Source organism: Ranitomeya variabilis, chromosome 2 (genome assembly GCF_051348905.1).
Source record: "Ranitomeya variabilis isolate aRanVar5 chromosome 2, aRanVar5.hap1, whole genome shotgun sequence".
Classification (NCBI taxonomy): domain Eukaryota; kingdom Metazoa; phylum Chordata; class Amphibia; order Anura; family Dendrobatidae; genus Ranitomeya; species Ranitomeya variabilis.
The window spans coordinates 730,618,183-730,642,769 of record NC_135233.1 but is presented as its reverse complement, the minus strand read 5'-3'; the positions used below and the strand labels follow the sequence as shown (position 1 = coordinate 730,642,769).

The 24,587-nt window shown below is 43.3% G+C and overlaps 1 protein-coding gene across 1 annotated transcript in view; it reads right to left on the bottom strand.

The window, feature by feature from the left end:
- DDO (D-aspartate oxidase) overlaps positions 1 to 22,670 on the bottom strand; it is a 144,370-nt gene extending 121,700 nt beyond the window's left edge. The window contains exon 1 of the mRNA XM_077289553.1: positions 22,465 to 22,670. Coding sequence (XP_077145668.1) covers positions 22,465 to 22,466 — 2 coding nt within the window. The 5' untranslated portion in view covers positions 22,467 to 22,670. The remainder of the gene's footprint in view (positions 1 to 22,464) is intronic.
- Between the last annotated feature and the right edge of the window lie 1,917 nt (positions 22,671 to 24,587).

The following is a 24,587-nucleotide window of genomic DNA, read 5'->3' as shown; positions in this document are numbered from 1 at the left end:
GGCAGTTTCACTTTCAACAGCCAATCAGAGCGATCGTAGCCACGAGGGGGTGAAGCCACCCCCCCTGGGCTGAAGCACCACTCCCCCTGTCCCTGCAGATCGGGTGAAATTGGAGTTATCCCTTTCACCCGATCTGCAGGGACGCGATCATTCCATGACGCATACGCTGCGTCACAGGTCGGATTGGCACCGACTTTCATGACGCAGCGTATGCCTCAAAGGTCGGGAAGGGGTTAAGATGCAGCAAAGTTCACCATTTTTTTTTTTTTTTTTTTTAGTAAATTAAAGGGCATGTGACCAAGGCTATGGAAGCTTTATGAAAAAGCATTGAGTAAACGCTCATTGACTATTCACAAAGCTGGATCCTAGAGAACTCAAAATATCAATTGAAAATGTAACTGTATATGTTCAGTGCAGCTGTTGATGTATTGATAGCGTTCAGGGTATGTGCACACAATGTATTTTTCAAGTTGATTCCATTTGAAGACTGTCTAAAAAAGTGCTAAAAAGAATAAGCATATGCCCTTGCAATTTCAAAATGACTTGCTGTGCGTACTGTATGTTCCGGCTTTTGTAACCTTTTTTTTACCTGCTTCAGGCTTTGAAAGTCATGAACCTGTAAGGATATGGACATACTGCTCACATTTCTCTTGAAGAAACACATATAATGTTATGTGATGTAATGTGAATTGTGGTATGTGTTAAAGATGTTAATAATCTCCATAATGTGTTTAATTTGACAGTAGGGATAGGGGCAGGTAATGTTTACGATTAGCCCAGAGTGGACAGGGCTACGCTGAAGGGAAAGTGACAATTTCCTGTAAGAGAGTCAGATAGGTCCTGGAGTGCATAGAAAGAGGACCTAAGGTCCATTGTGAGCAGTGCCACATTCTGGGGTGTCCCTAAAGTGAGAGGAGACCAAAGGAAAGAGATAGCGAAATCCGGAGCGGAAGTGACTAAGAGGCAGAGTGATCTACCAGACACTGATCCTGGGAGAGGATGCCTAGAAGCTAGGCCCAGAGTTTATAACTCTAGAAGGTAATGGGCCTAGATAGGACTGAGTACATGAGATAAGTAAAATGTCCCTGGCAGAAGTTCCAGAGCGTCAGCATAAAAAGAGATAAGGACCGGCCATACTTGCACCCTAAGTGTCACAGGTGTGTCAGATGCTACAGTCGCTCTGCATCTGACTGCAGAAGGACACTGCGTTTGGCATTGCAGACGCCTTCTTAATCCTTCTGACTTTTGCACCCAGTGGCAACCTCCCTCAGGCTCTAATTAGATATGGGAAACTAGGAAAAACAGAGCACAATAGAGTCTTAACTGATAACACAATAAGGTGCAAAGAAAAAAAATGATTCTGCTCACCTGATGAAGTTGCACCTAAGCAACATGTTTTGTGCATATCAGCCACTGCAAGACACAGGTCCATAAGGAAAGAGTGGCACAGGACCCGGGTGAAGTGTCAGTGGATGTGCTGCTGATGAGTATATTCAGATAGTCGATGATATTTTCAAAAGCTTTATTAGACAGGTTTTAGGTCAACACGTTTCAAAGTATGTCAATTCTTTTGGCGGATCTACAGTGTTTCTGCACCCATTGACTTCTACTGTGTCAGGCACATCCGCAGCAAACCCAAAGATGTAAAAAAGATCTGCGGTTTTGCTATGGATGAAACACTGCAGATCGGGTGGAGGGAGTGTGTGGGTGGAGTGTCGGCGGAGCTATGTACGTGCATGTGTGTGTGCCGATGTTTGCGTTAATCTGTGTCTCTGTGCGGGTGTTCGCGGGTCTGTGTGTGTGTGTGCGGGCCTGTGTAAGCAGCCACTGTCTGATGGGATTAATGCTCCCATCCAGCAATGAATGCTCACAGTGACAGCATTGCCGATGATGGGAAAGTAGTCCCATCAGACAATGGCTGTGTTCAGTAGTAAAAAAAAAACCATGCAGAACATATAACATACAGGACATACACATAACATACAACACATAAGATAGAGTACATACTTACTATAACCAAAATTCCTGAAGCCCTCAATTCTCCTTTAATAAAAATGACATAATAAATGAACCTATACTTACCTTTCTGCCGTAGTCCAGTTAATAACGAGTGACCCACGAGGATCTCCCATGTAGAACAGTGACATCGCTAACAGCGCTCTACAGGGGCCCCGCGATGAACTGACAGAGGTGGTAATCCTCTGCGATGTATATCCCTCTGCCACTGCTGGGAGAGAGGTCACTTAAGTTCATTCTCTTGCCGGCAACACTGTGTGAGAAAATTCCCACGCAGCATTGCCGTAAAGCGAGAGAATGAACTATGATAACCTCTTCAGTGATGCACTGCAGGAGCCATTATCTCCTGTCAGTGCATCGTGGGAGGCCCTATAGAGCAGTGATATCAACCGATGTCACTGTTCTATGGGGAGATCATTGTGGGACACTCATTATTAATTGGACTGAGTCGGACAGGGAGTATATGGTTGCTTTATTATTTTTTACTTTTTTGCAGGTGATCGATGGCTTTGGGGAATTAGGTGTGGTTGTAAGTATGGTGAAATTAAGAATATTAAAATACTTTTTTTCTGGCTGTGTATGTTTTTAACTCTTTCACTACTATAGGATTAGTAATGGATAGGTGTCTTATTGACGCCTCTCCATTACTAACTAGGCTTGATGTCACCTTATAATACAAAGGTGACATTAACCTCTTATTACCCCATATGACACCGCTACAGGGCAGAGGGAAGAGAGAGGCTAAGTGTTGGAATTGGTGCATCTTACAGATGCTCCATTTCTGGGGTGGCTGGGTGTTGATATTTGTAGCCAGGGGGGCCAATACCCATGGCCCCTCTCTAGGCTATGAATATCAGCCCGCAGTTGTCTGCGCAGCCTTTCTGGCTATAAAGTATTAGGGGATCCCAAGTCATTTTTTGGGGGGTCCTCCAATTTTAATAGCCAGTAAAGGCTACGCAGACAGCTGTGGGCTGATATTCATAGCCTGGGAAGATATATGGATATTACCCGCTTCCCAAGCTATAAACACCGGCACCCCAGTCCCACTGTGGTCTTGAAAATTGAGCGGGGGTCCACACAATTTTTTTTTCTATTTTTAAAAAAAAATTAAACAGATATTGCGTTTAAGGCCGGGGTCCCACTTGCAAGAAACTCGCACAAGTCTCGCACCTCAATACCCAGCACTGCCGCCGGCACTCGGGACTGGAGTGTGTGGCTGCATATATTTCTATGCAGCTGAATGCTCCGGTCCGAGGGCCGGCAGAGTATTGAGGTGCGAGACTCATGCGAGTTTCTCGTGAAGTGTGAACCAGGCCTAACACAGATTATTTTTCTATCTATAGATAGATCTATAGATAGATCTATCTATCTATCTATCTATCTATCTATCTATCTATCTATCTATCTATCCCATATCTATCTATCTATCTATCTATCTATCTATCTATCTATCTATCTCTCTGTGTGTGTGTCATGTCGGACGCTGTTCAGACCAGGTCGTTCGACACACAGCGGTAATTCCGCTTTTGACCACTATTTGCTCATTGGCGTCGGCTAGATTTTATCTAGCTGTTCAATATCCTCGGATTGGAAGCTGTGCCATGCCCATTGCCTTTAAATAGCTCTCCTGATCATTGGGCGTCGCCGATTATAGCTTCTGTCTTGTGCGTTGTTATCTCGGTCTGGAGTGGAGATTCGTTGCTGGTGGTGTATTTTCCTTTGACTTATTTACTCCTTCCTATATTTGTATTTATTTTGCCCTGCACATTTATAGTGTACTAGCTGAAGAGCCCGGCGTTGCCTGGGCATAGTAAATATCTGTGGTTAGTTATAGCACCTCACTTCTCTTATTTTCCCCATCACGCCTCTCATTTTCCCCATCACATCTTTCATTTTCCCCCTCACATCTCTCATTTTCTCCCTCACACCTCTCATTTTCCCCCTCCTCTTATTTTCCCCCTCACTCCTCTCATTCCCCCCTAACACTTGTCATTTCGACCTCACATCTGTCATTTTCCAATCACTCCACTATTTTCCCTCACTCCTCTCATTTTGCACTCACACCTTTTCATTTTCATCTCACACCTCTCATTTTCACCTCAGTATAAACATGTTTGTCATCTCCCTTATATATAGTATGCACCTGTATGTCATCTCCTGTATATAGTATATACCTGTATGTCATCTCCCCTGTATATAGTATATACCTGCTGTGTGTCATCTCCCCTGTATATAGTATATACCTGTATGTCATCTCCTCCTATATATAGTATATACCTGTATGTAATCTCCTCCTGTATATAGTATATACCTGTGTGTCATCTCACCTATATATAGTATATATCTGTGTCATCTCCTCCTGTATATAGTATATACCTGTATGTCATCTCCTCCTATACATAGCATATACCTGTATGTCATCTCCTCCTGTATATACTATATACCTGTATGTCATCTCCTCCTGTATATACTATATACCTGTAGGTAATCTGCTCCTGTATATAGTATATACCTGTGTGTCATCTCCTCCTGTATGTAGTATGTACCTGTATGTCATATCCTCCTCTATATAGTATATACCTGTGTGTCATCTCTCCTGAATATAGTATATATCTGTGTGTCATCTCCCCTGTAAATAGTATATACCTGTGTGTCATCTCCTCCTGTATATAGTATATATCTGTATGTCATCTCCTCCTGTATTAGACCTCGTTCACACGTTATTTGGTCAGTATTTTTAGCTCAGTATTTGTAAGCTAAATTGGCAGCCTGATAAATCCCCAGCCAACAGTAAGCCCCCCCCCCCTGGCAGTATATATTAGCTCACACATACACATAATAGACTGGTCATGTGACTGACAGCTGCCGGATTCCTATATGGTACATTTGTTGCTCTTGTAGTTTGTCTGCTTATTAATCAGATTTTTATTTTTGAAGGATAATACCAGACTTGTGTGTGTTTTAGGGTGAGTTTCGTGTGTCAAGTTGTGTGTGTTGAGTTGCGTGTGGCGACATGCATGTAGCGACTTTTGTGAGATGAGTTTTGTGTGGCGAAATGCGTGTAGCAACTTTTTGTGTGTCGAGTTGCATGTGACAGGTTAGTGTAGCAAGTTGTGTGCAGCAAGTTTTGCGCATGGCGAGTTTTGCGCGTGGCGAGTTTTATGTGTGGTGCCTTTTGAGTATGTGCAAGTTTTGTGTGAGGCAACTTTTGCATGTGTTGCAACTTTTGTGCATGTGACAATTTTTCCGCGTGTGCAAGTTTTGCGTGTGGCGAGTTTTCCATGAGGTGAGTTTTGCACGTGTGGCGAGTTTTGCATGTGGAGAGTTTTGCGCGTGGCGAGTTTTGAGCGGCGACTTTTGTGTTTCGACTTTTATGTAGCGAGGTTGGTGTATGTGTGGTGAAATGTGCGCTGAGGGTGGTATATGTGTTGGAGCACGTGGTAGTGTGTGGTGCATTTTGTGTGTGTGTTCATATCCCCGTGGTGGTGTGGTGATTATCCCATGTCGGGGCCCCACCTTAGCAACTGTACAGTATATACTCTTTGGCGCCATCGCTCTCATTCTTTAAGTCCCCCTTGTTCACATCTGGCAGCTGTTAATTTGCCTCCAACACTTTTCCTTTCATTTTTTCCCCATTATGTAGATAGGGGCAAAATTGTTTGGTGAATTGGAAAGCGCGGGGTTAAAATTTCACCTCACAACATAGCTTTGACGCTCTCGGGGTCCAGACGTGTGACTGTGCAAAATTTTGTGCCTGTAGCTGCGACGCCTCCAACACTTTTCCTTTCACTTTTTCCCCATTATGTAGATAGGGGCAAAATTGTTTGGTGAATTGGAAAGCGCGGGGTTAAAATTTCACCTCACAACATAGTTTGGACGCTCTCGGGGTCCAGACGTGTGACTGTGCAAAATTTTGTGCCTGTAGCTGCGACGCCTCCAACACTTTTCCTTTCACTTTTTCCCCATTATGTAGATAGGGGCAAAATTATTTGGTGAATTGGAAAGCGCGGGGTTAAAATTTCACCTCACAACATAGTTTTGACGCTCTCGGGGTCCAGACGTGTGACTGTGCAAAATTTTGTGCCTGTAGCTGCGACGCCTCCAACACTTTTCCTTTCACTTTTTCCCCATTATGTAGATAGGGGCAAAATTGTTTGGTGAATTGGAAAGCGCGGGGTTAAAATTTCACCTCACAACATAGCCTATGACGCTATCGGGGTCCAGACGTGTGACTGTACAAAATTTTGTGGCTGTAGCTGCGACGGTTCAGATGCCAATCCCGGACATACACACATACACACATACACACATTCAGCTTTATATATTAGATTCCTGAGTGACTGCGGCGTGGTGTATATTTTTCTTTATCCTTGTCTGTGCTAACTGTGGGTATTGGTGAATTACATCTTCACTGGGTGGTGGGTAGAGGTTTTCAGCCTAGGGTTGAAACAGGAGACAGGGTGAGGTTCGAGGCCTGGACATGCACACCATCAGTGTAAACTCCAGATAGAGGGTCAGTCAGGATTTCCCTAGCCTGAGGGAAATTGCAGGGGCCCGGGTTATTAGCTCTCGCTCACATAGTCTCCCCGTGACAGTGTGTAATGGAGTGTGGGTTGGACCAGAAATGACATCACAATTCTTTTTTTTTTTTTTTTATAATAAATCTTTATTTAGGTTTCAAAAACGCATGCAAATCTGCATAAAAAAACGCATAAAAAAACCCATCAAAAATGCATCAAATCCACACCTGGGTTTTCTGGCGAGAGAGGAAGACTCTGCACAGAAAATTCCACAGGCAAATCTGCAACGTGTGCATACACCCTAAGGGGAAAGAAGACACATAACTGCGGGTCAATTAAATGACTTTTGCTAAAGAGGACTGTAGTGTTGAGCTTGGTTGTGGTGAAGTAGTAAGAAACGTAGCAGGGTATTAGATCAGGGTATTAGATCAGCGACCAGACAATGGAAAGTTGATGTCCCATCCTGGGACAAGGTGAAAAAAAGTTTTAAAAAAAGTTTTTGTTTTTTTTTAAATCTCAAAATAGAGAACAAAAAAATGAAAAATATTATACCAATAAATACATATGCCTTTATGTAAAATCAAAAATAAACAAATTAGGTTGTGAAAACGCAGGAGAGGGAGTCTCTTTACAACTGTAAGTGCTGTAGTGCACCGGTAGCCAGTGATGAGGCAGTGACCCACAAAGTTCAAACATAAAAGTCTTTTTAATGTGTTATCTTTACACAGAGAAGGTTCCAATCCACACAAATGCATGTATCTTCAGTGCATATAACTTCAGTGTTCAATTCACACCAGTTCATAACAGCTTCCTTTAGATTGCAGTCACTACACATGCTAGTCCTCCTCTGACTAGCTCTGTGGGTGACCTGCACCGCTCTATCACAGTCTCTACTCATAGCCGTACACAGGCCTTGACATCCTCCTGTCTGCAGCTGTGACACACGCCAGTCCTTCCTTCTGGCACAGGATAGTCTACCTCCAGTTCACCTCCGGGTACAAGATCTGTCCACATCCGTGACCAGTCAACATGGACAGCAGCAACACTGTGTATGCTGTGAGTTGTCAGGTCTCACTCTGGCCTTGACACACCTGAAATCCTCAGACTCAAATCTAAAACCTCTCTATACTACAGGGCTTTTAGCAATTGTAATCACAGCTACACCTGCGACTACAATGCCCCCTCATGGCCTCACTATGCCTGTGTGCATCCTGGGGAGAACAAACCGCGCCCCTTAGCTGTAACAGGGGTCACTGCCTCACAGTCCCTAAACTACTTAATTACGGTAATAAAATGCACGGCAAGGAGTTGACATTCGCCTATACTTGCCAGTTATGAACTATGTGGGTTAAGGTGATTGATGGTGGTTTAATTATCGTTGTTATGTCCTGTATTCTATCTATGTATGAGTCTTCATATCTTTTATAGGACTATATATATTTGATAAGTTTATTAGTATATCTTAATTGTCTTGCACTAGACCCTGCATGCACCAACACTACTATGCATTAGCACTTTATAAACTATTGAGTTACTCATTATTAGTTATGGAAGTACGATTTTTGCCCTAGAACCCAATGCAATAATAATCTTTATTTTTATATAGTGCTAACATATTCCGCAGCGCTTTACAGTTTGCACACATTATCATCACTGTCCCTGATGGGGCTCACAATCTAAATTCCCTATCAGTATGTCTTTGGAATGTGGGAGGAAACCGGAGTACCCGGAGGAAACCCACGCAAACACGGGGAGAACATACAAACTCCTTGCAGAAATGTACATATATCCCTTTGTCACTTATGTTATTATTAGATGGTGGCCCGATTCTAACACATCGGGTATTCTAGAATATGTATGTATGTATGTATATAGCAGCCACATAGTATATAGCACAGGCCACGTAGTATATAGGAGCCATGTAGTAAATAGCAGACAAATACTACGTGGCCTGTGCTATATACTATGTGGCTGCTATATACATACATACATACATATTGTAGAATATACAGGCCACGCAGTATATAACACAGCCCACGCAGTATTTAGCAGTGTGGGCACATATCCCTGTGAAAAAATAATTAAAATAAAAAATAGTTATATACTCACCCGCCGGGATCCAGCGAAACTGTGGCGATAAGCGCGCGGCTGCCGCCATCTTCCGTTCCCAGGATGCATTGCGCAATTACCCTTAGCGAGACCGCTAAGTCTTCTGGGTAATTTCGCAATGCATCTCTGGGAACGGAAGATGGCGGCAGGCGCGAGCGCATCGTCAACATAAGCAAAGACCAACAAAAATCCAAGTGACATCATATTAAAGAGTATCAAAGCATATTAGACAAATATTGTCACTATACATAGGACATGTATATGGCCAATCATCAATTTACCAAAACTAACAACAACACGACCAAAGGATGATAAAAAGGCCCAAGTATAAAGAAATATATTTTATTAAACACAGTTTAAAAATACAAACGTGTAAATAGTGGATAAGACCACAGTGCAAATAGCAATGAAAAACGGGATGGGTGCACCGCGACTGAATATAAATAAATTACAAATATAGTTGTGCAACATTGCACATAGATAATAATACATAATTTATTCTAATACCTCCATATATAGCACATTTAGTCAATATTAGCACCAAAAATCGTAGTCAAAAGTGAAATGACGGCGACAAATCATACAACATACCAATATGGAGAAATGCCAAATGCTCGTCCAGCTAGCAGGGGGTATAGAAAGAAGCCAGCGGTCACCACATCACCCCATCACCTACGATTTTTGGTGCTAATATTGACTAAATGTGCTATATATGGAGGTATTAGAATAAATTATGTATTATTATCTATGTGCAATGTTGCACAACTATATTTGTAATTTATTTATATTCAGTCGCGGTGCACCCGTCCCGTTTTTCATTGCTATTTGCACTGTGGTCTTATCCACTATTTACACGTTTGTATTTTTAAACTGTGTTTAATAAAATATATTTCTTTATACTTGGGCCTTTTTATCATCCTTTGGTCGTGTTGTTGTTAGCGAGCGCATCGTCGTACGACGGAAGGTGAGAATAGCAGGTTTTTTGTTTTTTTATTATTTTTAACATTAGATCTTGTTACTATTGATGCTCCATAGGTAGCATCAATAGTAAAAAGTTGGGGACACACAGGGTTAATAGCAGCGGTAACGGAGTGCATTACCTGCGGCATAATGCAGTCCGTTACCGCTGGCATTAACCTTGTGTGAGCCGTGACTGCGGGGAGTATGGAGCGGGCGCCGGTCACTGACTGCAGGGGAGTAGGGAGGGACTAATCGGACTGTGCCCATCGCTGATTGGTCGCGGCAGCCATGACAAGCAGCTGGCGAGACCAATCAGAGACTTGGGATTTCCGTGACGGAAGTTGCAGACAGAAAGACAGACAGACAGACAGACGGAAGTACCCCTTAGACAATTATATATATAGACAACCTATGCATCATACTTATATGGGACGTGCATTGTGCAATTCCTAATAGCTCCATACACACAGACTTCATCACTTTTGACTAGAATAATGTCCCTTTTTTCCCTATGGACAATGGTCAATTCAATTATATTCCTTGGGTGTGCCCCCCATTATTTCTATAATGTTTTAATGTATGTTTATGTCATTGTTTTGTGATCTTTTTGTTGTCACCTGATTTAAATAAAATAAAATATGATAATGGTTCACATATTTTGATGCACTGAGACTTTATGGTCGGTTCTGCTTTTTTCTTTTTCTCTTATGTAGCAGGTTGTGGAGGGTCCTGATACTGCATGTTCGGGCTACTGGGGAAATCATATTGCATGTGGGGGTCCTTATTCTTTGCGGGGCGTGGAGTGTGACACATAGGTGTGGGGGCCCTTACAGTGACTGACATCATATTGTGTGTGGGGGCCCTCATAATGTAGGCAGGGCCTTTGTTAGGGCAAGGTAGATTAGGCAGCTGCCTAGGGCCCCCACCCCCTTGAGGGCTCCCAGCATCTACAGCAGAAACTCCACTGATAATCAGTGAAGCTTCCGATGTAGAGACTGTTTTAGGACTTGTAGTCAGGGCTGCTACTAGGAATTTCGGGGACCCATACTGGCAAAATTTTCGGGGCTCCCTTGAGACTCCACCCAGGCTTCACCCCTCGAACTGTCCACAGCCCCACTGCTCTCTCTTGGAAAAACTCCACTTTTCACCATTCACATACAAGGAACAAATACCACCACACCATGACCAGACCACATATTACCACCACATAGTGATCAAGTAACAGCACATACAAGGAACAAATACCGCCACACCATGGCCGGACAACATATTACCACCACATAGTGACTGAATACTACAATACTGATCATTAATAAAAAAAACCAATATCGCCAAAAGTGCAATTATACAATTATACACAGGAGATCTGTACTTAGTATGCAGTGTCTGTGTACAGGTAATACAGTGATTACCGATGCCATTATACACAGGAGCTCTGTATATAGTGTACAGGTAATACAGTGATCACCAGTGACATTATACACAGGAGCTCTGTATATACGTAGTATCAGTGTACAGGTAATACAGTGATCAACAGTGACATACACACGAGCGCTGTATATATTGTACAAGTTATACAGTGATCAATGACATTATACACAGGAGCTTTGTATATAGTGTCAGTGTAAAGGTAATACAGTGATCACTGGTGACATCTCTAAGTGAAGTCCTTCATCTTTTGCTTTTCATAATCATCCAGCACAGACCACCATCACTTCTTCCAGCCATGGCTTGTCTTTGCAGGAAATAACACAGTTATCTAGAGAATTGATTGTAGAACACATTGCTTAATTTTTCCCAACTTCTACTCTACATCAGATGAAGAAAAAAAGGTGACATAGTGTCGCTCTGCACAGTTACAGGGCCACCCCCCCATATAAAGCAGTATCCTCAAAAAATAAAATAAATACACGACTGCAGTAATTCTACCCCTTAATTAGCCTCTATGGTAATAATATCCCCCATCCTGGCCCCCGTGTGTCTCATTCCTGGGTCCAGCCATATGTTCTCCCATCCTGCCCTCATCAGTATCCACTCTGCCCCATGTGATGTCCCTTGATCCTGCCCCATCTGCCCCGTGATCCTGATCCATCAGTCCCATGATCCTGCCCATCTGTCTCCATTGTATCCATCCTGCACCATGTGTCTCCATCCTGCCCCATGATCCTGCACCATGTGTCTCCATACTGCCCCATGATTCTGCCCCATCTATCTCCATCCTGCTCAATGATCCTGCCCCATCTGTCTCCATCCTGCCCCATGATCATGCACGGCAATAGAGTTTAACTGAACCTGCGTCTCGGATGTAGGTTCAGTTTCTGCACCGGCAGAATCTTGCCGCTGGGGCATGATGACCGATTTGGCCCCATATGCCAGTCAAGGCAGTAATGCCCTGATGGAGGCCCTGCCTGTAGTGTCATCATGATCATTTGACCTGCCAGGTGACCGTGATGTCACCACAGGCCATGTACTCATTGACCACTGTGCCTGGCCTCCTGCACAGAGCCTCTGAGGGAAAGGGAGAGCTAGAGACTCTGCACCTACCAACCTGAGCTGTGAGATAAGTAGTGCAGCACCCATTGTGTGTGCTGCTCCTGGTGAAAATGGTTCCTGACCTGCTGTCAGCAACTCCTGCTCTTGTGGACAGTCACAACAGAGGAGAGGGCAGGGAGGTGTCTGCTGGGAGCAGGAGAAGCTGCAGCTCATAGTGTGGAACATCTCATTCCTTCCAGCATAAAGCAGTGCGTGTATCTGAGCTGTGTGCAGTGTGTGTAGTTGAGGTGTGTGCTGTCTGTGAGCTATGTGTATATATGAATCACATATATCAAATGAGAATTTTTTGTGCAGCATGTGTGTGCCATGTATATGTGTGTATAAGTGTGTGCCATGCATATGTGTGTGCCATGTACATGTGTGTATAAGTGTATGCCGTGTACGCAGGGCCAGTTTTAGGCAAAGTGGGGCCCTAGGCAAAAGTTTGAAATGGGGCCCCAAATGCTAACATATTGCACATCACACAGAAGCATTTCTGTTGTATTTACATGCGCTGAGTTCAGGCTGCTAAACGAGAGTGATCAACAATATTGAAGTCGTTCAACACTTGTTTCCCGGCCTCTTTACACCAACTGAGAAAGAATGATGAGAACAGAACAATCACTATTAGATCAATCTGTCCCCATACAATATCATGTTATCAGCAGCATATCTGCACTTTACATGGGCGATGTGCTGCTTTGAACAATTTTATCTGTTCCAGGATAAACAATCTAATCACTCGATGAATATGCAGCATTTTGTTTGTTTAGTATAATACACCCCATAGTTCTCCACATAGCATGTGCACCACAGTCCTCCATATTGTAAAATGCACACCCCATAGTCCTCCATATAATATAATGTGCCCCATAGTCCTCCATATAGTATAATCCACTCCCCATAGTCCTCCATATAGTATAATACACTCCCCATAGTCCTCCATATAGTATAATACACTCCCCATAGTCCTCCATATAGTTTAATACACTCCTCAGTATTCCATATAGTATAATACACTCCTAAGTCCTCCATATAGTATTGTACACTCCCCATAGTCCTCCATAGAGTATAATACACTCCTCAGTATTCCATATAGTATAATACACTCCTCAGTGCTCCATATAGTATAATGCACTCCTCATAGTCCTCCATATAGTATAATACACTCCTCATAGTGCTCCATATAGTATAATGCACCACCAAACTGTAGTTATCCATGTAGTACATAGTCCCATAGTATAATGCACCCCATAGTTCTTCATATAGTATAATGTATTCCCCATAGTCCTCGATACAGTATAATGCAGCCCACATATAGTATAATGCTGCCACCCCATAGAGTATAATGCAGCCACCCCATAGAATATAATGTAGCCCCCTCATAGAGTATAGTGAATCCACCAATACAATATAATCTAGCCCCCCATAGAATACAATGTAGCCCCCTCATAGAGTATGATGCAATCACCCCTCATAGAATATAATACATAAATAAATTTGCCACAGAACACCAGGATTGGCAAATTCACCACAGTCACCCTGTGCTCTTCACAGATGAAAGCAGGTTCACACTGAGCACATGTGACAGACGTGACAGGATCTGGAGACGCCGTGGAGAGCAATCTGCTGCCTGCAACATCCTTCAGCTTGACCGGTTTGGCAGTGGGTCAGTAATGGTGTGGGGTGGCATTTCTTTGGAGGGCCGCACAGCACTCCATGTGCTTGCCAGAGGTAGCCTGACTGCCATTAGATACCAAGATGAGATCCTCAGACCTCTTGTGAGACCATATGCTGGTGCGGTTGGTGCTGGGTTCCTCTTAATGCAGGACAATGCTAGACCTCATGTGGCTGGAGTGTGTCAGCAGTTTCTGCAAGATGAAGGCATTGAAGCTATGGACTGGCCCGCCTGTTCCCCAGACCTGAATCCGATTGAACACATCTGGGACATCATGTCTCGCACCATCCACCAACCTCACATTGCACCACAGGCTGTCCAGGAGTTGGCGGTTGCTTTAGTCCAGGTCTGGGAGGAGACCATCCGCCGCCTCAACAGGAGCATGCCCAGGCATTGTAGGGAGGTCATACAGGCACATGGAGGCCACACACACTACTGAGCATCATTTCTTTGTCTTGAGGCATTTCCACTGAAGTTGGATCAGCCTGTAACTTCATTTTCCACTTTGACTTTGAGCATCATTCCAACTCCAAACTTCCATGTGATATTAGTTGTGATTTACGTTGATCATTTTTAGGTTTTATTGTTCTCAACACATTCCACTATGGAAGGAATAAAGATTTACAACTGGAATATTTCATTCAGTGATATCTAGGATGTGGGATTTTAGTGTTCCCTTTATTTTTTTGAGCAGTATATATATATATATATATATTTTTTTTTTTTGCATTATATTAACTTGAATATATATTATTAGTATATGTAGATGGCTGGGTATAGATGCACAGTGGCAGTGTGTATGTCATGCACTGGTTGCACAGACAAGAGTTTCCTTTTCTGGGCAGCTGCGGGCTGCTATTTTTAGGCTGTGGGGGCCAATATCCACCCCTTACGAGCCTGAGAGTACCAGACTCCAGCTGTCTGCTTTAGCAAGGCTGGTTGTCAAAAATGGGGGGGACCCCACGCCGTTTTTTTAAATTATTTAAATAATTTAAAAAAACAGCGTAGGGACCTCTCTATTCTTGATAGCCAGCCTTGTTGAAGCTGACAGCTTAGGGTTGCAGCCCCCAGCTATGAGTTTTGCCTTGCTGGGTATCAAAAACAGGGGGAAACCCATGCCATTTTTTAAATTATTTATTTACAGCGCAGGAGCTGGCTAATGAATACACCCATCAGCCGCTCCTGCTATCACTGTTATTAGCAGTAGCGGGTGTCGGATGATGGGAGCTGTAGTTCCATCAGGCTGAGACCAGTGACCGGAGGTAAACTGTATACCTCCGATCACAGCTGAGCCTTCACGCAGTCTTCTGACAGCATGGAAACCACGACTCTGACCAGCGAGGATGATTTCACCGCTGATCAGAAGTGGTGTTTGCCATGCTGTCATGCACATGACAGCTCGGCAAACACTGGATGTTCGGGCCCCCTATGCAAGTGAATGGGGTCTGGGTTCGGGTCTGGGTACTGTTCTGGTACCCAAACCCAAACTTTTTGTAACTGTTAGGCCGAACCCGCTGGACCCGAACATCCAGGTGTCCGCCCATCTCAATTATATACTGCATTTAAGGAATCAGAGTTTGTCCATTTGATACCACCAAAATGGACACTGACTCCGACTGGACAGTCCTGTTGCTTATAACATGATACTGCATGGGGACAGATTGATCTAATAGTGATTGTTCTGTCCCTATCATTCTACATTAGCCGGTGTAAAGACGTCGAGAAACAAGAGCCAAACGACTGCAATGTTTTTGATCAAACTCATTGAACGGCCTGAACTCAGCGCATGTAAATACAATCAAAATATTTGAGTGTCATGGTGCAATATGTGAGCATTGGGTCCTTATTTTAATTTTTCGCCTAGGGCCTCACTTTGTCTAAAGCCGTCCTTGAATGTAGATGGCCATCTTTCTGTTTGGAGACACTTTAGGGTCATCATGCTGTGGGAGAAATTGCACTGTACTGGAGTTACTGTGGCGGCATCATACTTTGCTGATGGCACTGGGCGTGGGAGGGAATGTGGCACAAATTCACTGTGGATGTATCATAAACCCCGTTTCCATAAAAATCAGACCTATCCCAAAAATAAGCCCTAGCATGATTTTTCAGGCTTTCTGGAGCATGCTTAAAATATAACCCTAACACAAAAAAGGCCCTAGTTGCCATACCTCCCAACTTTTGAAGAAGGCAAAGAGGGACAAACGTAGCTGCAAATTTTAGGCCACACCCCTGACCACACTCATTTCACAACTAGTTACACCCATATCCATGCCCCAACCACACCCATTTAGCACTGCTGATCACACTGTTTCATAAACAATAATTATAAACAGAAAAAAATATGGCCACACAGTGACTCATACTGTATAATGGCCACACATGATGCTCCATACTGTATAATGACCACACATGATGCTCCATACTGTATAATGGCCACGCAGTGCTCCATACTGTATAATGGCCACACAGTGCTCCATACTGTATAATGGCCATACATGATTCTCCATACAGTATAATGGCCTCACATGATGCTCCATACTGTATAATTGCCACACATGATTCTCCATACAGTATAATGGCCTCACATGATGCTCAATACTGTATAATGGCCACAAATGATGCTCAATACTGTATAATGGCCACACAGTTCTCCATACTGTATAATAGCCACACATGATTCTCCATACAGTATAATGGCCCCACATGATGCTCCATACTGTATAATGGCCCCACATGATCCTCCATACTGTATAATGGCCACACAGTGCTCCATATGGTATAATGGCCACAAATGATGCTACGTACAGTATAATGGCCACACATGATGCTCCATACTGTATAATGGCCACAAATGATGCTCAATACTGTATAATGGCCACACAGTGCTCCATACGGTACAATAGCCCTACATGATGCACCATACTGTATAATGACCACACAGTGCTCCATACTGTATAATGGCCACACATGATTCTCCATACAGTATAATGGCCTCACATGCTCCATACTGTATAATGGCCACACATGATTCTCCACACTGTATAATGGCCCCACATGATGCTCCATACTGTATAATGGCCACACATGATGCTCAATACTGTATAATGGCCACACATGATTCTCCACACTGTATAATGGCCCCACATGATGCTCCATACTGTATAGTGGCCACACATGATGCTCAATACTGTATAATGGCCACACAGTGCTCCATACTGTATAATGGCCTCACATGATGCTCAATACTGTATAATGGCCACACATGATTCTCAATACTGTATAATGGCCACACAGTGCTCCATACTGTATAATGGCCCCACATAATGCTCCGTACTGTATAATGGCCACACATGATGCTCAATACTGTATAATAGCCACACAGTGCTCCATAGTGTATAATGGCCTCACATGATGCTCAATACTGTATAATGGCCACACATGACAATGCCAGTGTACAGTCAGGGCTGTAGATGTGTCCCAGCAGCTCTGCTTACAGGCAAAGATTTCACCACCTGTCATTGTCCACACTGCTGCCTCACAGATCCTGCACATTGCAATGTAGCCCAGCTCTGTGAACTCTGCATGCCCATGACTAACAGGCTGCACTGGATTGCTCTAACTGCTGGCACTACTCCTGGTTATAATGCAGGGCCAGCTGCATGAATGTGTGCAGTACACACACACACACACACACACACACACACACACACACACACACTGACTGACACACACACACACACACACACACACACACACACACACGTACCTCAGAATGTCCACTCTGAACCACCACCCCGGAAGAATAAGATACGGAGGGGCATGGCCTAATACAAGGGAGCGTATCTGCTGCTTCTCCTGCTGGCTGTGCGGGAGAAGTGGACAGCTTCAAAAGGGCACAGCCTCAAAATCAGGACAGTCCTGCAGTATGAGGGACGGTTGGGAGCTATGCACCTTGCATTCCGTGCATAGGCAAACAGTATGGGAGACCCACTTCCTAATAATTGGAACATTGTTTTCAGGAGGCCCTCCTGTACGTCTCTTGAAAGGGGTATTGGGGTGTGTCCAAATTTTGGGCAGCCCTGCCACTCACTGCTTATGCAATAACAGTATAGGAGACCCACTGTTTAATAATGGGAACAACAAAGCATAGCCGGCTGATGGCTCTCTAAGAATAGTGAGGGCCGACTGCTGGTCCTTTAAGAATAGTATAGGCCGCCTGACAGCTCTATAAAAATAGGCTTTGTGACTTTGAGAGTCCCTCCTTCATAAATGAAACAAGATGTGTCTGATGATGTGTCACACACCACATGGCCAGATAAGGTTGTAAAATGTTACAATGACATTTCCCAGTGAATGCATCTGTCTTGGTTGAAAGCAATGCTAAAGTTGAAAAACGCATCAAAAACGCTATGTGTGAACAAAGCCCAAGTGGTGGAGGAACATTTTTTTTTGGGTTATTTATTTTGCCTTATATACAAGTCATTACCCTGATAAGGATATTCCTTAACATATTTCCCAGGAAAATCCATTTTGGTTTAGTTTTTGTATGTTTACAAAAAGCAAACAAAAACAAATACTATGTTTGTTTATTTTTTTCTTAACACTATTCACCTTTAGTTCTATTTGACGTGTTATCTTAATCTTGCAGAGTTGCAACAAGCAAAAAAACGCATTTTTGGGGTTTTGATTTCTCCCCTTACAGATTTTACGGATCAGGTGAATTAATTTTATATTGATAGATCAGACTTTTATGGATGCTGCAATACCAAATATGTGTATTTTCTTATTTTTTAAAAATTTCTTTAGTAAAAAATAGTATTTACTAAATAGTATTTAAAATCACCCTGGGGAAAGGATGATTCAAATATTTGTGTTATTTTTTGAGCCCAATAATAGTCCCAGGGGGACCATCAAGGCCATCATATATTCCATGCTATGAATGTCAGCTATTATATTCAGTAAACTATTCTAAACTATCAAACACTGCAGTCAGTATATGTAGTAGTAATCTAGCTGAGCTCTTCCCCATCCCTCCAGGAGGGACGTTTAACAGATAGATAGCAGGATCCAGCCCAACCTCCACATAGAGAACCCTTCGCATTAAGACTTTCACATCCTCCCAAAATCCGGATATCTCCGGGCAGGACCAAAAGATATGATACTGGGAGCCCACCGCTGAACTGCAGTGCAAGCATCGATTTGAGAGTTGTGGATTCAGTCTGTGGAGGAGCTCCGGAGTATGATATCAAAACATCAATATCTTTGGGCTCTTTCACATGTCCCAGAAAATCAGCAAGAAAAATTACGAACTTAAAACTTAACATTTAATATTACCATTAAAATACCATGACGCATCACACATAGAAATCAGAACTCCCAGCAAGGCCAATCAACCAAATATGCCACAAAAAAACTGGAGACTGATTATGATCCAAAAAATCTACCAGTACAACTGGAAATGCAAGGCAAAAAACATAATCAGACATGGGGAACTTTGTATATCCATCAGTGCAACTAGCACATTTACCCCTCTATGTCTCAAAACACCCAAAGGAGATCAACATAACAAAATTTGTAATGATCTCACCAGATCCATAGATAATGGATTCTCCATGCATTGGCGCTGGGCAGATGCATAGGAACAGCCGGGGCATTGCCAGATCCCAGGAGGGAACCTAATCTTCTACCCTGGACTAAAGACTGAAGTACCGCAACATGGCCCCAGGACTTCAGAAGGGTCCCCGCTGAAGGGACTAAAGCGTCCATATGTCAGCGAGTGAACTGCTGCTCAATTTTGGCTACCGTGGCTGTGGTGGGTATGGCCGTGGAAAGTGTCATGGAAAGAGCAGGATGCCAGTGTTATATCCTTTGTGCTCATCACCGTTTTATTAAAGTTTATTCCCCATTGGACTGCAGCTGTATCTTGGACTTTAATTGCCTGGACTGCCATGGCTGGGGAAAAGCAAAGGTAAATTGTGCGAGCTACATCCGTCCTGTCCGTTTTTTTTCTTTTTATGTACAAGGGGGTCGGGTGCTTGCTGACCGTTGGCTCAGTGGGCTCTTTTTGTGGACTGTGATTTTAAGTGACCCGGCCATGACTACCACCCCGGTTCACCCTTGTTACACTTCTTCCCTGCAGCCGTCCGTGTGGTACTGATGTGGCACACAGGTGGCACACAGTTGCCACACGTGTGAAGCAAGTATTACACACACTGACAAATGGATACGGATATCTCCGGTACCGGTGTGACGATAATATGAATATGCCATATTTTGAGTATATACCTAGAAGATTCCATGGCTTTTCAGACAAATGCAGTGGGCTCTCTGACCCCCCCTCTTCACACTGCCTAGAAAGCTCTTCTTCTCTCCTGGCCTGCAGGTAACTCCCCTCCCCCTGCATGCAGCTGTAATGTGAAACCAGTGTGCTGTGAGCAGGCCTACTCAGCTGCCTGCAAAAAGCACATGGCCGGGGGGGCCTTCCCTTTGTTCTCTTAAACTGGAATATAATTGCGCAGCTTAGGTCTGAAAGCAGAACAAATACATTTTTGGCCTCAGCATTGGCCGGACCATCACACAGTGCATTTTCTAAGCACAGCGCCGAGCATAAATGGAGAAAAGGATTACTGCTTAACAGGGGCTCATAACCACAACATGTTTGGGCTCAAATTAATGCCCAGCTCATGAATGGAAGAATGGTAGTTCCATGGTCGCTAGATGGGGTGCCATCCCTGAGCTACGACGGCTAGGAGTTTACAGCACGCTTCAGTCCCTTTGAGAAAAGAGGAGTGCATTTCATAACTCAGCCCACTCAGTGATGTCACGACATCTGATCTGAAATGAAATGAGAGAACTGTGTTTTTTTCAACTTTAATCCCTTTTTATTTGTAATCATCTGTATATACATAATTGTCTCATTTTATAATAGCTTTTTACCCTTTTGTAAACACTGCCTATCTTTTGGAGTAAAATATATAAAATTACTAGCTTTCTCCTTGCTCTATAACGTACCGTCATGTCCTCTGAAGTAAATTTAGCTACTAATTGGGTTGCCTCCGGACCCGTTATTAATTAAAAAATCGGAGCTGGTGGCAGCAGATTTGTCCTGCACCTTTGGAAACCTGGTAGTGATGGACGGCTTTGATAATTATTGTTCCCGCCTGAGTGGGAGTAGTTATATCACCCTCGCTGCAGTGTGCCCATTAGCCAGTACATAGTAACGCAGCCTTTCTGGTGACTAATTATCCTAGGCGCAGTACCCTGTCTGACCTGAGGGTAAGGGGGTGCCAGAGAGCTGCAAGTTCCAAACCGGAACTGGGAAGTGGGATATAGATAAATCCCCTTTGAAAAAGAATCGGGGCAACCAAACAACCTCGGTTCATGACATATTGGTGTGAGAGGTGGGGATGATAAAAATATCCTCCCTGTGATTCGTGACAGCCAGAAATAAACGGACATGTGAAACAGGCCTTAGGTTGGAGCCTGACGAGCGTATGGCATCCAATGTGAGACCCTCGGCTCCTGCTCTGTTGCGAGCGGGAGCTGAGTGTCATGCGTCTGTGCTCCGAGCCTCCCACACAGAGAGGATCGGAGCACAGCTGCGGAGGAGGCGGAGAAATTAATTTCTCCTTCTCCTCCATTTCCGGAGTCAGCGTATAACACACATCACTCGGATGATATCCGAGTGATGTGCGTTGTCTCACTCGCACCCATAGGCTTATATGCTGGGATTTCACTCTAACGTTGTAAATGGCCGAGATAAAAAATGATGATGTGTGCTGCCCCATAGAGGAATACTGGTCCGAGCGCTATGCGATGTTGTATCGCATAGCACTTGTCCGTATTCATCGCTAACGTGACCCCGGCCTTATACTGAATCTCCTTATAGAGAATGCAGATTATTATTATTAACCCAAAATTAACCCTTTAGTCAACGGGCCCCTTTTGCATACCCTTTCAAAAAAATAGTCTGTAAAGACACCTTCAAAGAGCCATATAACAAGGAAGCAAGATGTTTAATCTGCATAAACTGAAAAAACTCTATTGGTTATAGAAAATTTAGACTTAATAACATCAAATGTAAGAGCCTCCAGTGTGTCCCCATCCGCTGAGAGGATTTTTAAAATAACAATTATATGGCAAGGTTGCTCCTTTTAGCAAGAACTTTACAATTTTAACCATTTATGGCTATGAGAATAACCCTTTAAGTATACCTTTTAAAAGTGAAAAATCGCTGCCACCTTTTCATGTAAATAATAGACTAAGCGGCTTTATGGTATGGTAGGTTAATTGAGCGTTTCACACACTCGTTATGGCAGCAGGTAAAGCCACATAAAACGTCTTTCTTCAGTGCACTGCTCTCCCGCACTAATAAAGCGTTTATTATTCAGTGTGTCGTTACATGGTCAGAGGAGAGTGAATTTGCAATTTTTTGATTGCTGAGCTAGCCATCTGCCCCTTTATTTCAGGATTGGAATTAACCCCTTCATTACATTCTGCTTTTGAGCTAAATATGACGTATGTGATGTGAAGTAGTAGGATCAAATTTTCTGCAAATTCTGATAAATGTTTACACCTCACCATGTGTAAGGCTGAAAATGAACAGCTCTGTATAAATATGTATTTATATATACCTGTTATTGTACTTACATTATAAGACCATGTGACTTGCTGTTGCTGCTCCGGAAATGAGGAGGCGTGAAGTCTTTCCTATTATTAGAAAGGGAGATGGGAGGGAGAATATCAGAGTCCAATCCACTAGGAAGGCTGTCTGCAGATTGTGAATACGGCTGAGTTATGAAAGCACAATTTCCAGGACAGCGACGTGACTAGACACTGAGCAACACACATGATGTAATGCGATCAGTCTAGGAGTGTTTATTTATTATGGAAACCAGCTTAACAGGAATTATTTTCCCTATTTTCATGTGTGTGTTTGTATTTGCTCTAGTTTTCACAAGCCCATTTATACATTATTGTGATTTATAGTAATAAGTAGTAATGCTAGTGAATTACAAGGCTTTATAACAGCAATCAGAGTGCAAAATATCTCAATTTAAAAAAAAAAATCACAAAATAATAAAAAAAATATTTATATTATACCCATAAGTAGAGATGGGCGAAACCGAACAGTAAAGTTCGGCATCCGTACCGAAAACCTAGTGTTTGGGCACGGACACCGAACACGGACTTCATCAGGAAGTCTGTGTTAGACCGGGGTCACACTAAACGTATGGCAATCCCCACAAACTGGCAATCCCCATCCCCATCAAGATGTCTAGTAGCCGCAAATCATGCAGTTGCGTCGACAAACTAAATCTCCGAGCATGCCGAAGACCACCCGAGCATGCTCAGAGAAACTCGAGTAACGAACATACTCGCTCATCACTACCGACCACCTGTTGGGTCGCAATTAGTGATGAGCGAGCACGAAAATGCTCGGGTGCTCGTTGCTCGGGTACTCAACCCAAGCAATGAGCCCAATGTAAGTCTATGGGAAACCCAAGTATTTTTACCGCAATTTCCCCCGGGGGTCCTTTTAAGGTCTGAAAATGTCAGAAAATGATGGAAACACTGCTCAAATTACACGGCAACCTCATGGGGATCGCCCCTGGAAGCATTTCTGACTCCTAGGTCACAGCTGTAAGCAATGCTGTCAGAGTTTCACGCCATTTTTACAGGTGCACCAAAAAAATACAAAAATGTAACCAAAATTGATTTTGCTGGGAAATATGTTAAGGTACATCCTTTCCAGGGTAATGACTTGTATATAAGGCAAAATAATTTACCCCAGATCAAAATGTTCCTCCACTACTTGGACTATGTTCACACGCTGCATTTTTGATGCGTTTTTCAACTTTAACATTGCTTTCAACCAATACAAATGCATTCACTGGGAAATGTCATTGTAACATTTAACCCACATGTGTCTTGTGGTGTGTGACACATAAGGAGAAACATCTTGCTTCATTTCTGAAGGAGGGACTCTTAAAGTCACAAAGCCTATTTTTAGAGGGGCACCAGGCGGCATTAATATTCTTAAACGGCCATTATTAAACAGTGGGTTTCCTATGCTGTTATTACCTATGCAGTGAGTGGCTGGGCTGCCAAGAATTACAATGCACCCCAATACCCCTTTCACGAGAGGTACAGGAGGGCCCCCGAAAAAATGTTGCATTGAATGCAAGGCCTGCCCTGCTATCAAGTCTTATGCACCCCAATAATCCTTTGAACCCAGATACTGGATGGCCACAAGAAAACCCACTTCACAATCTTCAGTTAGTCCTGCCATACAGTTTCCTTATGCATTGAATGCAAGGGCAGCCTTGACCCAAATTTGCATGCACCCCAATCCCCCCTTGGAAGAAACATGAAGGAGGGCCTCATAAAAAAAATGTCCCATTACAAAGGAGCTGGTCTCCTAGACTCGTAATGCCCATACACTAAGTGTATGGGCTGACAAACATTTCCCCATGGGGGTACATTTTTTAAACAATTTTTTATGGGGATCATAGACACCAAAAATTGACTGGCTGTAGCAGCATAGAATACGTTCACCCTGGTGTTCTAGTGGTGGTGGATGATGAGACATGAAGGAAGGACTCATTAAAAAATGTCACATTTTAAAGGAGCGGGTCTCATAGACTTGAAATGCCCATACAGTAAGGGTATGAACTGACAAACATTTCCCCATGGGGGGTACATTTCAAAAATTTTTTTTTTTACGGGCATCACAACACCTTGCAAAAATGTAAAGTAGTTTCCTACACAGT